Source organism: Stegodyphus dumicola, chromosome 7 (genome assembly GCF_044657685.1).
Source record: "Stegodyphus dumicola isolate Sdum_Otavi_A_Nest chromosome 7, ASM4465768v1".
Taxonomy (NCBI): domain Eukaryota; kingdom Metazoa; phylum Arthropoda; class Arachnida; order Araneae; family Eresidae; genus Stegodyphus; species Stegodyphus dumicola.
In genome coordinates, this window is record NC_140774.1 from 136493456 (window position 1) to 136510252 (window position 16797).

The 16797-nt window shown below is 32.5% G+C and overlaps 1 protein-coding gene across 3 annotated transcripts in view; it reads right to left on the reverse strand.

Annotated features, from left to right (window-relative positions):
* LOC118189478 (hemocytin-like) overlaps positions 1–16797 on the reverse strand; it is a 728690-nt gene that overhangs the window by 569926 nt on the left and 141967 nt on the right. For all 3 annotated transcript variants that reach the window (XM_085820839.1, XM_085820840.1, XM_085820838.1), the window contains exon 11: positions 14773–14894. In XM_085820839.1, coding sequence (XP_085676965.1) covers positions 14773–14894 — 122 coding nt within the window. The remainder of the gene's footprint in view (positions 1–14772; positions 14895–16797) is intronic.

A 16797-nucleotide genomic window follows, 5' to 3' on the forward strand; every position in this document is an offset into this window, starting at 1 on the left:
CCTTAGCGTGTCTTCGTGGTGTAGTGGCTCTGCATGCTGGGCCGGTATTCCAGAGGTCCCTGGTTCGATTCCCGGCGAAGGCGGTTGCATATTTTTCATCTTTCTGCTTCCAATTAAGCTAATGACTACAAACCTACATCACAAAAAACTTTAGATACCGCTCTTTTCACAATGAGCGCCAACCCACCCTTATCGGAATAAATGTCGCTAGATGATGCGCGTTTCAAATAAAGAAGTTCCCCTGCCGCACCCTGTATATATCTATATTGATCAAAGCTTTGTACGACATTCTGAACATCAGCTCTCCCCACTTGACCTGTAAATATCACAATCTTTTTCTTGAATTTTTTCAATTTTAGTTGCTTACATTGTTATTTTTAGTTACAAATACAGGTTGGATATAAAAAAAATAAACTTCTCCGACATATGAACCCCTAGTGCTCAATCGAAATGAAATGTCAGAATCAGTATTTGAAGGTATGCGTTCCAGATTTAAAACCATAAAGCTCTCACAGTTACGGTTGTTATTTTTACATTGTTATTTTTAGTTACAAATACAGGTTGGATATAAAAAAAAAAAAAAAAAACTTCTCCGACATATGAACCCCTAGTGCTCAATCGAAATGAAATGTCAGAATCATTATTTGAAGGTATGCGTTCCAGATTTAAAATTATAAAGCTCTTACAGTTACGGTTGCAGCGAAAATGTTCGTAACATCCAATTTTTACTAAGAAAATTTATCAGCAAGTATTATGTTTCTATGAAAAACTATGAAAACCATAAAACGCGTTGGAACGATACACGGAGGAAGAAAACTGCCGGCGCAAAACATTTGCAAAGAAGATCAGTGTAAAGAAACAATGACAGCACAAGAGAAGAAAGAGAAAACAGCTTTTATCAGGTTTATATGTTTTAAACACGTACAACGTTTCAAGATAGAGTCATCTCTCTTAACTTTGTAGTTTTGCGGCCACTTCGATCCTCCGACCGCACTCCGATGGATTTCTAGTTCTGGGATTAACTGAAATCTAAGGTATGCACATCAAATCCACGAGATTTGTCAGAATTGAAAAACGTCATAAAATGTGACGTTATAGATTTTTGCTGCGATGTACTTTCGTCATTGTCAGTAACAATTCCTCGCATGCAATGCATTGTCCTGTAATTCCATTAAAAGCTTTTTCTTCGCTGTCTTCTGCTGTCATTGGTCCTTTACAATTCACTTCTTGCCGCTCAGACAGTATAGTGGTTAGGGGAGCCTGACTTCGATACCGAAGGAACCGGGTTCGAATCCCGGAGAAGGTATGGATGTAAAACTGTCTGTATCTTCATAGGAGGTAACGGTGACTACCTGTTAGGTGGCTTCACAATTAAAATAGCCACCATTTTTGGTCTTAGAAGTGGCAATGCCGTTACGGGCAAGTGTCTGCTATTGGAAAAAAAATTGCCTTTTTTTTGCAAAAATTTTACGACGGCAAATTTCATCTTACGAGTATCGTTCTAAAGCCATTTATTGTTTTCCAATGTGCTGATCAATTGGCTCGCAAAAAAGTGGGTAGGGTTGCTATTCGAATATATCGAAATGTTTTCACTCTAACTGTAATCGTCAGAGCTCTTAAAAATCATTCCAATTTCAGGCGCATTCTTTCAAATAACAGCATATGAAACAGCTCATTCAAATAACAGCTCAATAAGCATATGCTGTTTCAAATAACAGCATATGCTTGTTGAGCGGATAAGCCGCTAAAATTTCATATATCGAAGAATGTTTTTAATGACCACCCTGTATTATGTTACATACAAATATCTCGCTTTTTATTTTGCATATAATCCTTGATTTTTCAGGAAACTTGATCTCAAATTTTCCGATTAAATATCTGTGATAACTTTTGTCTTACGATAGTATTTTAAAAAGTGAGAGTAAGTTTTTTACTAGGTGGATGGACTGGAGAAGCACGTAAAAAAGTTCGATTATGTAATTTTTAAAAGCATAGATGATTTAATTTTCAAAGTGACATAACTTGAATATTTTCCTTTTCCAAAGTATATATGTAATTTATAGTATATGCCTATGTGGCTAGCTGTAGCAAATATAAAACCCACGTTCGGACTTTATGAATACGCTTGACATAAAAAGTAATTAAAACCTATTATGCGAATAAATAGCCTGAAAAGCTCATCATAGAATAATGAAATAAGTTAATAAATGAACTAAATAAAGAATTCGGTTAGACGGCTATATTTTAAAAGTGGTATTTTTAAATAAGTAGACTCCGAATAATATGATCGGATTGTAACTGAATTGCCGAAGTTTAGCTTGTTTGAATACGTAAACGTGGGAAATACATTGCTTATTCTTATCAACAATTCGGTTAATATATTCAAAATATTATGGAATATATTTTTTAACCTGAAGTAAAGTCGCGAGATAAATTTAAAAACAGATTATAAAACTTGCTAAGTGACAGAGAAACGTCGCAAACAGTTTGGTTTCGATTTTAAAAAAGGATAAGAAATTATGCGAAGAAATAACTTCAATTTGACGTAGATTTTCAACACCTCTATCGATTTTGAGGGCGATCTAAAAACACGCCTCTCTTTTCTTTACCGCCCCCAAAAAAGAAAACATTTTTTCGGAAAAAATTTGCATGAGACCATTCCTGTCAGACTAAATGCTCAAATTTTACTCAAATAGTTTCCAGAAATGTTATGAACAGTTTATAAAAGTACTTTAAGTTTGCTAGTTAAAATATTGCGAAAGTTCCCATTTACATGCTTTTGGTTACATTTATATTATATTAGTTAAATTCCATTGCTATTAATAAGGGTAATTTTACTTTCTTGTACGAATTAAAGGAAGTTAGGAGTCATGAAAAATTCTGGGTCGTTGCAATTTAAAGACATTTTTCGTGACATCTGTACATAAGGACAGAATAAAGGACTCTTTTTCCCCAAATGAATTATAAAACTGATTTAATATGGATTCAGAAGAGATTTTTTCGTGGTGTACGTACGTACGTACGTATGTATATATAAAGTATAACTCAAAAACGAGTAGCCTCACAACATTGAAATTTTGTACATAGCACTGTGATAACATGTAGCTGTGTACTTTCTATGTTGGTTGCAATGAGCTGCACGAAAAGTATATATATATCTTTATATACCATCTCTGTTAATCGGCTCAGTGAGCTCAGTTTTTTTATTAATATATTTTGGTAAATTGTGTGTTTTTTGCTTTGAAAATGACTAAATTATGTTATTCTTATCTTCTGGTTGAGGTTTTTATGCTTTTAGTTAATCTGCATGCAATAGTTGTAGAACTATCAACAAAAGTTTTTAAGTGCGCCTAAGCCTAATTTTTTTAACCATAGCAGCCATATTTGTTTACATTTGAAACTTAGCAGAATAGTGAGTTAAGTCTTTCTGCACTTTCACCGAAGTTTAGTTTAGTGCACAGAAAAATCTGCTTCCTTGTACGCTGGTCGAATTGGTTGTTTTTGCGTATAAACTGTAATTTTAATTGTAAAAATTGTTTTCAAATTGTTGTAACTGTATTTGGTTTTTTATGTTGTTTTTTAATATTTTTCAATTTTTAATGAAGATATTTTGAGATTTTATGTATTTTGCCTTGCTCCCAAGTGAGAACTGAATTAATTGAATGAGAAGTATACCGCTAATGAAATTCGAGGAGATAAGATTAAATAAAATGCAGGAAAGAATGCGTATATAATTTAATATTCCGTACAAGGAAGTCAATTGGTGTACACAGCAGATTTGTTTTCTTAACGTTTAATGTCAGCATTCAGTTAATGTTTTCAAAAAAATCGTTGATAAATCCGATCACATTAAACGGCGCCTACTGTAGGTACATAAGGCACTTAACTTTCTGTAACGGCGTTTCCCAGAGCAAGTTCTATTTAATATGATATAGTTCTATTTAATATCTATATGCAAATATTTTTCCAGATTTATTTTGAAGTAAATTATTATTCTAATATGTAAAAAAAAAAATGTGTTGCAGGTTTAGTTTACGAAAGAATTTCAAATTACATGAACTAAACTATTCTACTTCGAAGAAAAAGAGAAATTAAATTTTTGTTAAGTACAATACGTTGAACTTACGCAACACACGTATACTACAACTGATCTAGATTTGAATTCTTATCAGCGTATTTTGCTTACTTTTATATTCTCCTTGTATTTTAAATTACTCAACAGAAATATCTGCAAGTGACAAAATAATATATTGAACAACATATGAATTCTTTACAGCATACTTTATTCTTTAAACAAAAATCTTTCGTAAGTTATATACTAGGCTAAATCTACCATTTTTTAGAAATTTATAGTATTAAAAGGAGAAAAATGTTAATTAAAAGGTCGAAAGCTGCATAAATTCCAGGACAGAATGCAGTATAATAGTACACCAGAAAGACAAGAAGACTGAAGAGTGATGTTTTGGAGGAATTTATTTATTTTAAATTGTGATTTCCGCTGAGTTAATTGAAATCTGCATATAACTTATTGGAATGGATATTTAAAATGCCTTTAAAAAAGATTTCGAAGCGTAATAAGCGTAATAATGAAAGAAAGGGAACTATACGGGCATATTCAAATATTTTTAGAGTCTTTTAAATAAGATCTAGCTCTGGAAATACGAGTACAATGCGATTTAAGTCAGATCTTGAATTCCTTTCTGATTTGAATCCTTCATACGTGATGGCGAAAGCTAATTGGGGAATTTTGTCGCTCGAAATGAAACTCCGGGTTATTTTCGCTTAATTAAAAGCATTTCTCAAGCCAATGACGCTGAAATCTTTTACTAGTAGCTTATTTTGATATCCAAAGTTTCCGCACAAAATTTATTTCAGTGCTGAAGTAATTAGTCCTTTTCTCTAGACTAAATAAGCTGCTTAAAATAATAGGCTAATTAAATTGTGCTCCAAAAGTTTGAAGATTATTCTATTATCAGAAATAAGCAATAATTTGTTTTTATATGCAGTGTTTTAAAGTTATCATCATAATTATATAATGAGTAGTTTTTGCTTAAATAAAAAAATGAGAATAATTGAAGATATTTTTATGAATATAATAATGACACATAATAACACATCAGTAATTGCCAGTTTTAATTACGTGCATTACATTACTTATGATTATATACTTTTAACTTTTTTATCTTTCGTTTAGATAAGCTGGCAGCAGTAATGTTCGAGTTCTCAAATATTCAAGAGCTGAGTTTTCTTTCTAATTACCTTACCCCAGAGGATACAAGCAAGAAAATATTGTCATAAATATTTGAATCCTTCTTTTCTGACTGTATTTTTATGTTTCTTTTAAATTGTGCTATTTGTATTCTTTTATGTATTTATTATTTTTATTGATCATTTTTAGTTTTATCTTTTGTTTATCTAATTTGTGGCCCCTTGTCTTGTATTTATTGGGTATTTGCTGCATAGAAATATATACCTTTTGGTCTGAGTGCAATAACATTGAAATTATAAAAATACATCAGTTATGAACACCAGATATGGGTAATAATCTTCCAGATGGGTTTGGGACAGTTGGAGATTTTTATGAAAAACTTCTGAATTTTCTAAAAAATTATGAAACAAATTTTGTTGTCAAGTTGGTGACGTTTGGGGAGTTTTCGTCAAATTTGAGCCCTTTTGGAAGATTTATAATCAAAAATCCTACAATTGATTTCTCAGAAATTTCCAGAGAACTACAGTATTTAAATACGATTCGGAAAACCTAGAAGTTAAGATGTGGATCAGCTGTGAGATTTAGCAATTAGCTTCGTTTTTGTTTATTTGATTACGGCAAAGCACTTGAGGGATACCTTCGTGGAGGACTTTCTAAGGTGAACTGGCTCGTATGCCCATTACACATGGGAGAAATCCTAAAAACGCCCATGTAAACCAGTCTATTTGCCAGGATTTTAACCCTGGACCGAACTACCAGTGTTTAGCGATTTTACCACTTCGCTCCTTGCGAATCTTAGTGATTAGCTGAGTTACGAATTGAGACTTACTCTGACAGTTCTTTGAGGAACTTCAACAACATATTTCGTGTGCTACGGGGAAATTGCTTTCGCGTTATCCTTGAGTTATTTCCAGCTATTATTGTGCTGTGTGTGTTACTTATTGTAGTTAGTCTCATAATAAATAGTTCATTTCTTCCGGCTTGTCTGTAGTTACTATTTAAAGAAACAGAAACGACCTCGTAGTTCGCAACAATATTATTTTTCAAGTTTATGTTGTTTTAGAATATTACTGAAATTGCAGATTTAACATTTAATAAATAATTATTGATAAGCTATTTTTAATAGTAACTTTTGAAGAATCTAAACAGTAATTTAAATAAAATTATTTTTACCATTTTCATTTTTGTAATTATTTTTAATACAATACTAAACAGTGCTTTTAACGCAGAATATTTTCTGTGCATTTCCATGTTTAAATAAGATGATAGATTTTCGGTGATTCCTTGTCTCTACAGAAAATATAATCTCAAATGAAATTCTTAGGTATAAGGATATTTTAATTTTCTGCTGTTGAATCTGTGGAAATTTTTATTTCTGTCAAAAAATGTCTGAAATCTCGGCACTAGCTTCTGTCGCATTTTATACTAATGAAATGCAGCACAATTGTTTTTCCTTTTTAATGTGTTTACGTGTTTTGAAAGGTCTCTGCTTTTTATTTTTCGTCAACTACCTTTTCTAAACTTTTTTTGCTTTTATTTTCATGAATATGAGAAAAGAGAAATTAGTTTGTTTATGCAAAATATAATTTAGATTTTTGGGCTTAAACTTTATAAAATTAATTTTTATATCAATTGTCTCGGTTAGCTAAATGATATCTCATGGGAAAAGAACTTAGAGCTGCTGGATATAATGAGATCAAAGACATAATTTTAGCAAAGAATGCATATTTAATGCAAACCGTATTTTCATAGCGTTATACATATTCATTACTTGATAGAAAATATGTAATATCTTAAAGAAATATTCGAAATTAAACGAAACTCAGGAAGCAAAAAGCCGATGCAGAAATGATTTTAATATTAAGGCTGCTATAGGCACCTAGTGATCAACTACGTATAATGATTTGGTTCAACTTGAAAAGTCAAAAGCTTGCCATGTTGGATCATATGATGATGTGTAATTACAGAGCTCCAATTATCCTAACTCGACTATCCAAATCGCTTTAAGAAGTTTTCAGAATCAACTGAAGAAGAGAAGGAAAAGGAACAAGAAGCTCAAGAAAAAAAAAAAAAAGAAAGGTAAGAGACAGGAGAAGATGAGAATGACATCTCACTTGAGGAATTAAGAAACATTCTTTTGAAAATTCCTCGATGTTCAGAAGTTAATGCTGAGGATTATAGCAGAATGGATGATGTGTGATTCATCAGACCCTAATTCTAAATGATGAACTTATCGAAAGAGAGAAGAAAGTGTCGAGGAAGAAGATAACCTTAATGTCCAAGTTGAAGCAGACACGAGACCATCAGCTAGTGAAGCGTTCGCCGGCCTTGAAACTGCACTAAAGCGCACAGAGCGGCAACCTGAGTGTGACCACATGCAACTTATCATTGTCAAGCGGACACACGACTTGGCTGCCGGAAAACGGATGAAGACAGGCAAACAGCTTACTTTGACCGAGATTTTCAGCAAGCAATGACTTTCAGCACTTGTAAGTACTGTACGATACGCTATATAACATGAACGTAAAAGTGTTGCCTTTTCATTTTAACTAATTAAAAACCTCTTTTTCTTTAAAAATAGTTTTTTTCTTTCATTTTCAACATACAATAAAGTGTACGTACACCCTTTCTTCGGGAAAAATCCAATTATCCGAATTTTCGATTATCCGAATGGGGTCCGGTCCCAGTTGATTCAGATAATTGTAGTTCTATTGTACATGAAATTGAGTTCTGAAAATCTTCAAATTATTTCCTACGAAAATTTTAAAAACAAATGAAGGATGTTTACTTTTAGCTTGGGATAAACTTCAGAAGTTTCAAATTGTATTTTTGTTTTTAATTCAAACCAATTAGGGAATATTTGCAATAAATATATTTGCCTAGTTGAGACTGAAAATAGTGTTTGGCAGCATTCACAGAAAAATTAATCTGTAATACGCTGTAAAATATTGACTCGAGTAAATTAAGTTGGCACTAAAATATGCAATTTCAGCTTAGAATTCGAAATAAAATCTTAAGCAATTACAGATTTATTTTTGTAGCAGTGAAAAAAATGAAAAGAAAAACAGAGCTTCAATAAGGCGAAGTTTATGCTCGAGTAATCCTTACTGCGAAAAAAAGTATTTTAAAGGAGCAACAAACTTTTCAGCTCAGAATGACTCACACGTTTCTATATTTATCTCCTTTAGTGTTACATTAATCTGATCATTATTTCTCCAAACTTTTTCTGTTCAAGTGCTCTAAACAAAAATAGCTTATTTGAAAGAATCTGTGAAATAAATTTAATGTAAATCTCAAAGGATAGATTTTTAATTGGAATATTTTTTAAAAATAGTATTTTCTCTTCTTATATCGTATTTCACTTAAGCATTTGTTTATATGTATGAAATAATCAGAGATATTCTACCCGCAAGTCATTAAAGAAGAGATGCGAAATTTGCCTTAAACCTTTGTAAAAGAAACTTGGAATTCATAGTTCTTAATATTTTTTTTGCAAACGTCTCGTTTAATGAATCCAAAAAATATGATTTTCTTTCGACATAGAGTTATATTTATTACAGTGAAAAATATGTTTATGTCTCTGTATTTTCAACTATATGACACAAATTCATTTAACACAGGTCGTTAAACTGGTTTTTGTATATTATTTATTTTTAATTCTAAGACGATAGGGAATATAATTAAATTCTATACAGAATATTCTGGTGCGTATTGATCAGCCTTTCTTGAATCATTAGTGCTTCGACATTGATCAACGTAGTCATACCTGTGTAATTAAGCAGGCACGAAGCAGTACAATATGCGCTGCTGTTTCAAAGTCATACATTGTTCCACTCGAAGTATAATACTGATAAAAAAAGACCAGAGAACTGCATAAGGATAGTTTTTAGGATGTTCATTTCAAGGCATACTGAAGATATAAATTTCAAGCGGGTCTTTATTGTTGGGAGATTTAATAATGCCTTATCTTGAGCTCTAAAGAAATTGTGCGCAGTTTATATGAAGAATTCGTCCAGGGATCTCAATTATGCATTTATTTTACTTTTGTTACAAATGATTTTATATCTACCTTCCAGTCCATTCATCTGACAATGCAATCATTGTCGTCGGACTCATATTAATAAACTTTCGACCTATTAAGTGGGTATCCGACCTCGTTCGGGTACCATTTTTTTAAAAACGGTTTTTATCTTAACTATAAACATATTAATTTGAGATAAGCATATTAATGAGTGACAACAGCTTAAAACGTAATGCTAAGTAATTTTAATTTTGAAAAATAATGAAGAAAAGGATAATTTTTGCTTAAATTTTGCCTTTACGGCAACAACCACAGTGAACAATGTATATATAAATAAGCAGTTTTTTTAATTTGTAATTATTTTACACTTGTTTTGTATGCAATGAAGCAAAATAATTAAGAAATATTCATATATTCTTGAGATATGTCAAAATGTATAGTATTTACTGTATATTTTTCTATTATTGCATCCAAAATCTAAAAATAAAAAGTAACAATTCAACTTCTAATTAATATTTCTGAAATCTTCCGCTTCAGAGCATGCATCAAATTATATGAAACATGTATAGAAAGTATCATTTAATTTTATCCATAAAATCTTGAGTTATGGCTGTTACCATTGGCAATATTTACAGAAAAAATATTTTTCAGAAAACAAGTTTAAAGTTTTCATAAAACAATTTCTTAGTGAAAGAAGCATCCCTGATAATTAAAATTCCCCAGATTTGTAACTGACACCTTGTTTTTCTTCACACACTTTGCACTTTTTCTTTCGAGGAAGCGTAATCTTTTCTTTGTGTGTTGTAAAACTTGTGGAATGCCGCCAAGAGTCATGATTTTGCACTTTATCAAGTTATTCCCTGCTCAGTGTAAAATTCAGGACACATACCTAACCTTGAAAAAAATACTTCAAGAAAACCTATAAATCCATCATTAAATAACAAAAAACACTTGCATTTGCTCCAAAAATTAATGTTCGCATGTTTATTAATGTTTCTTTTATAACAATGTGCAATAAAATGGCATTAAAACGTTCCTTAATACTTTGAGTTTTGCCATGTATGCACTTTTCTAATAACTTTTGTTTATGTAGTCAACTCCATATATATAGGTTTAATTAAATTCAAACTATATGTTGATATAATAGAGGTTTTTTTCCTGATCTGTTTTCCCTGATTTCTGCAATCGCACATTCATAGTTGCACCAACTCATTGATTGAGGAGGACATTGGCTTTGAGGAAGAGCTACAATGGAACAAGCAGCTAGTACAACCTACTGCGTCTCAATTAAGTTTCCAACATGACTTCTAATTGCAATCCCTAATTCTGCAGTTTATCAATAAAAGAATAAGCCAGTTTATCTTTTCCTTTCAATTCAGGAGCAGAGTTTTTACTTTTCGTAGTCTACTACCAACCCTTTTCTGTACATGTCCAATGCATTCCAATTTCTTGGTCGAATCTTTACCATATATATCTTTCACAATTAAAGACCCCTTAGAATCCCCATCATCGTAATAACTCCGTGTACTTCAGCTTTCGTAATGTAATAGATCATTCAAACAGCGGATAAGCACCAACTGCTTCCATACCCGAAATTTATTTGATTCTCCCTTTCACATTTCGACATTTAAATTCATTCCAAATAAAATTCACCTATTTTTTAGGATTTACTTTTAAATTTATATTTTAAAATAATTGTTATAATTTTTTCGAAAACGCTTTTGTATTACAACCTATTACCGTGATCTTAAAGTACATGTATTTTTAAACATACCTGAAAAAAATTAGAGTTTTTTTTCTTCAAAATTTCCTAGGATATACGTTAATTTACATATTGGTGAGTTTTTAAATCTGGCATATTTGTTATAAGCGATAATAACGCCAAATTTGGTTTACGCAGTATATTAAACTTATTTGAAGATATGAACGATGACTTCCCGCTCGTCTAAAATGAAAAAAAGGAAAGGAAAATAGGTTGCTATAAATTAAGAAGTTCGCCAAGTGAATTATTCTTGGGACAAACTGAAAAAAAAATGGGGCAAGTTAAATTTTAAAATCGCTCCATAAATTTCGCAACAAATTTTACAAAATTTAATATGTAGGCATAATTTGAGTCGTAGAATATGGAAAACAAAATCGGCATGCCATTTCAGAAAAAAAGTCCAATTTTGTGTCAAAATACCTATGTTAGAACTGCGCTATATATAAATCTAATATATATCCTAAGTCGTGCTTTCGAGACATGGAAAACGCAATTTGAATTTCGTCAATCGGTCCTGTAGAACGGGAGAGATAGAAACTGTACCCATTTTTTTTTTCCGCAGTGTTAGTTCTTGAAACCTGATTCGCTCGTCTGATTATTTATTAAATTGTTTCAACTTCTGAATGATTTCAACTTCTGAATTTAAATTGTTGTTGTAATATATGTATATATATGGGGTGTTCCACCTGCGCTGACGGATGAATTCTCCACATTGGATGTCAGGATGATGTCTATCGAGAGCAGAGTGTCGACTTCTCTGCAGAGCGAGATAGAGTTCCGTAGCAGAAGGAGGAGCTTGCGAGAGACTAAACCTTGGGTCATACTCAGATGGCCTCAGAACCATACGGTTTCAGTAGTAATTCATATAATTATAACATGCAGGTGGTACGCCACTTGAATGTGGTACATGTTTGTATTCTAATATAGGTGCGTGCATGCACCGCTTTTAACTTATCTACTTTTTCCAAGTGCATCTGTAAATTTCCTGTCGCATAGGTCATGTCACACTGCGAATTGTATGTTGTAAATATGTAACCTAAATATGTTATGTCGCTAAGTCTTATCTATGCTTAACTATGTTACGTCGCTATACTATGTTCACCTGTCGTGCAAGTTACATTACGTTGTGTATTTAATGTTGTAAATATGTTATGTCGCTATGCAATGACTATGTCACGCTATGCAATGACTATTCTATACTATGTCACGTCGAAATGCTATGCAATGTCATGTCTATGCTATGTTATGTCGCCATGCAGTGTCCACCTGTCGTGTAGGTAATGCAACGCTAAACATGTTATGCTCTAGATGGAACGGGTCCCGGACTATACCCAATTAGTGTTTGAAAGCCGACCGGGTGTCCGGCCCTGCTGTCACCTGTCACCTGTAAATTTCCATGTAATCTTCTATATAGTAATCGCCGTGTTCTATACAATAATATAATAAATGTAAGTGGAATTAATATAAGAATTCTTATTCAAAAGTTGGAAGAAAATATGTATATATATATATATATACAGGGGTTGGACAAAAATATGGAAACACCTTTAAAAAAACATGTTTCTTTGCTTAATATGGTGTAGGAAACCCGTTGGCATCCAAAACAGCTTGCAGTCTTCTCGGAATGGATAAATACAGTTCGGAATGGATAAATATGTTTGCCAGGGGAATATTATACCATTCTTCCTGCAAAACGGTGGCAAGTTCAGATAACGATGTTGGCGGTGGATAACGAGAACGCACTTTCCGTTCCAAAGTAGACCACAAAGGTTCGATAATATTCAGGTCTGGTGACTGTGGTGGCCAGGGAAGATGGAACAACTCATCCTCGTGCTCAGAAAACCAGTCCTGGACAATGTGAGCTGTGTGAACAGGGGCTTTGTCGTCTTGGAAGACACCATCACCATCGGGGAACAAAGTTTGTACCATGGGATGAACTTGATCGGCCAAAATGTTCACATAAGTCTTGGCAGTCATGTGCCCTGACACAGTTATCATGGGGCTAGCAGAGAACCACGATATGGCTGCCCAAACCATAAGAGAACCCCCGCCATGTTTCACTCTTGGCAACAATCAGTCTTTATTATAGGCTTGAGATGGCGTTCTCCAGACGTAAACTCGGCCAGAAGAGGGAAAGAATGTGAAAGAAGACTCGTCAGACCATATTACTCGCTTCCACTGCTCTATAGTCCAGGTTTTATGACTTAAACACCACCTTTTCCTGTTACGGGCATTAGCATCACTGATGAGTGGCTTCTCAATTGCAGCACGGCCAGCAATTCCCTGTTTATGAAGCTCCCTTCTAATTGTTTTCGTACTCACAGGGTTCGGTAACACAAAATTCATTTCAGCAGTAACTTTTGCAACTGTGGTCTTATTTTTCGTCACAATTGCCCTTAATGATCGTCTGTCACGATCACTCAGGACACACTTTCGTCCGCGCTGTGATTTAGCAGATGATGTTTTTCCGCTTTTCAAATATGCGGAATAAATCTTCGATACAGTACCTCTTGAAACACTAAACACCTCGGCTACCTTGCTTACGGAAGCACCTACCATACGTGCTCCAACAATTTGCCCACGTTCGAAGTCTGTTAACTCTGACATTATGCAATGACAACCTCACATAACAGTACTCCGACAACAACTGAATTGTTTAGCACATTTACGAAGTTGTATAGGTGGCGTCAGTAGTCAAAAGCGCCAGCGCCACCTACATATTTCATTAAAATCAATCTTTCTTTTCAAACATGCATTTCACAAGGTATTTCCATATTTTTGTCCATCCACTGTATATATACGGGAAAAAATCCTGCATTAATATTCTAATTTGCAAAAATCCATTAATTCTTCATTTGTGTTTGGATATTTCCACTTTCTGTCCTAAAATTAGCAAATGGTTATAATATATTTTTCTACACTAGATTCAAAATTTAATCCATGTAATATGATTATGGCATAACGCTCACGACTCAGTTAACGTTTCAGCGAATTATAATTGCGGAAGCTTAAAATTAACCAATCAAAATAAACTATAACTAAAGCATTCTGAATTGGGTTTTCATTTCAGATACTTTATATTAACTTGGGGTTTCCCAGGACAGGTTCAGAACCTGTCTCCTGGTAATTAATTCTAATAATTCTGAAATTTAGAACTTGATGCATAAATAGGAAAATATAACAAGAATTTAGTTTGTAAGTAGCCAATACTTACTAAGTAAGTAGTAAAGATCTAGGTATTTAGAAATGTATTTAATACTGAAATGGAATTATTTATTGGAAAAGAAGAAATAATTTTTTCAGGAAATCTCTCAAAAATTTGCTTTTTTTATTTCAACAGCAATATTGGCAGACAAAAATTAGCTTTTTCAAAGAAAAATAATGTATATCACTGCATGAATCCATGTAATATGCTCACTTGTCTAACGTGGTCAGCCTACGTTCACGAAATTCCTTGTGGAAAGGAGCGTTAGATTACGCCAGCCGTTGGCAGCAGGTACTTGTACAGGTATAGATGCAGGAAAATTGCATTAAATTTAACATAACTTATGATTATATTAAACCTATGATATGTATGATTCTATAAACCTATAATTAATTTCGGTGTTAACAGTAAAGAAAATAATAGAAATGACAGTAACAGTTTATGAATAATAAAGAATAATTAAATACATATAAAGAATTTTCTTTCTATATTATGTATGTATATTTTTCTGATGGAACTTACAGTTAGGATCTAGTAACAAAACAATTATGAAAATCAGCTGGTCATATGCTCACCCCTGCAATCTTCGAAACCATCCGTCGGTGACCATCGTCCATCTCGCTCATGGCACGTGATGGTTACTTGTGTCCTTCCGTCAGAAAATGCATAACCTGGATTACAAGTTGCTTGACACGACCTACATATAGTAAGAAGCAAGTAAATTCATCTGATTTCCTGAAACGTTTCGTATAATATTTGAGCTCTGTACAAAGTAGAAATGCATATTTATGTCTCATAGCTTAGAAACTGCTACACTAAGGATTTATGTTAGAAGATTTTTCTCTAAAATGATTATAAGTTCCCATTTTAAAATGCTATTGAGATCGACGTTGAAATGTTTTAAATAATGGACAGGAAAGGGCGTAGACGAGGTATAAAAACGTGTGTAGAAAGATAACATGTTTTTAAGAAAGCATGGCAAAAATGTAAATATTCAGTTGTTTAATTATATCAAAGCCTAGGTATCGTTAAAGGCAATACACCTGTGCAATTATTTTAGATATAAATTTATGCTTACAAACTTACACACAAAAAATACATACGTTTTCCATAATTTACAATCTTTCATTTTATGAACTTTCCCACATATGAACTAATCTGTTCTCAAAGAGCTAATTCATTCTTAGTTGAAAACAATTCAGAATTTCCCTTTCTGGAAAACCAAGACCAATTTCTAGCAGGTTTGCTAAAGTAAAGTCTACCGTACACGACGCTGTATAATACTATAGGCTTATTTATGACGAAAAAATTAAACCTGTTCAGACACTATTATAATTGTTATTATTATTATCATTATTTTCATTACAAAGACTGTTGGCGGTCCATCTAACTTCCTAACTCCTTTTATCTCTCATACAAGCATCTTATCACAAATGTCCCCTTTACTGGCAATGAGCCTTTAGAAAGCAATTCAGACGTCGATTCACCCCACCCAAGTAAAGATTTACTATTTTCTATCCTCACTTCATCCACAAGTGTCTGTATATTTTATTTATAATGTATTTAAAATTTAAAATATATAATTTATTTTATTATAAAATTTTTTATTTGTATTTATAGCTTTTATCTCTTGAATATTATTAGGAACTATGGGTAGCGAACTTAGTAACATTTTACGAATAAATTCATAGTACGATCGCAAGTCGTCTGCAAGGTGTCCGTCTGTGCCTAGATTATAGAATTTAATTATATTACCACGTTTTGAGTTAGGTTCAAAATAATTTATCTAATCAAAACTACAATAATAATAATAATTTCGTGAAAGTATTTAAGTCATGAACTACACGTTTAACAACGAAATGAATTTGCAGATTACTTGATTACTCGCCAAATGATCAAATCAACAAGAATTACCGAAATACAAATCACAAATTTGATAAGATAATAATCACGGACATTACTTCAAAAGATAAGAGGATACGAGGTGTACTTCAAAAGGTGTTCATGTACGAGGAAAATAAAATTATAAAAATAAAATGTCCAGATTTTCCATATTCTGTTGTATATTGCGAAATATTTTCACTAATGCTACGAATAACAATAAATTGTTCAAAGGAACATCTTTAAATATAACGTTCATTCATGTTATTAATTGCAGCTTATGTTTCTGAATATACCGAAATTATACAGCATGAAGAAAGTAAAATATTAAGAGCAGTTATATCATGTGCTCCACTTTATGTTACACACACTATTGAAGTTAAAATATAAAAATTACAAAGCATGCTCCTGAAAAGATACAAATAAGGAATTTATTACTGATGGAAAGGAACACATATATTTATGTTATACTGAGAATAATAAAAAACGTTTATTTTGTTTTTGTCAACGAAAGCAATTATAAAAAGTATCTTAAAAACCTTTTAGAGACCAATTCTTTCAGAGGTCTATAATTGAAAAACGGGACTTCTTGGGAGCATATTTAAAATTTGAACTGAACATCATCGCTAACCCTACTCTCAAACACGAAACGTTCTAGAGAAGATCGGGAACTGGAACTTTGAATGGTCGTCATAGGGCATTTCACAACATTTTCAATA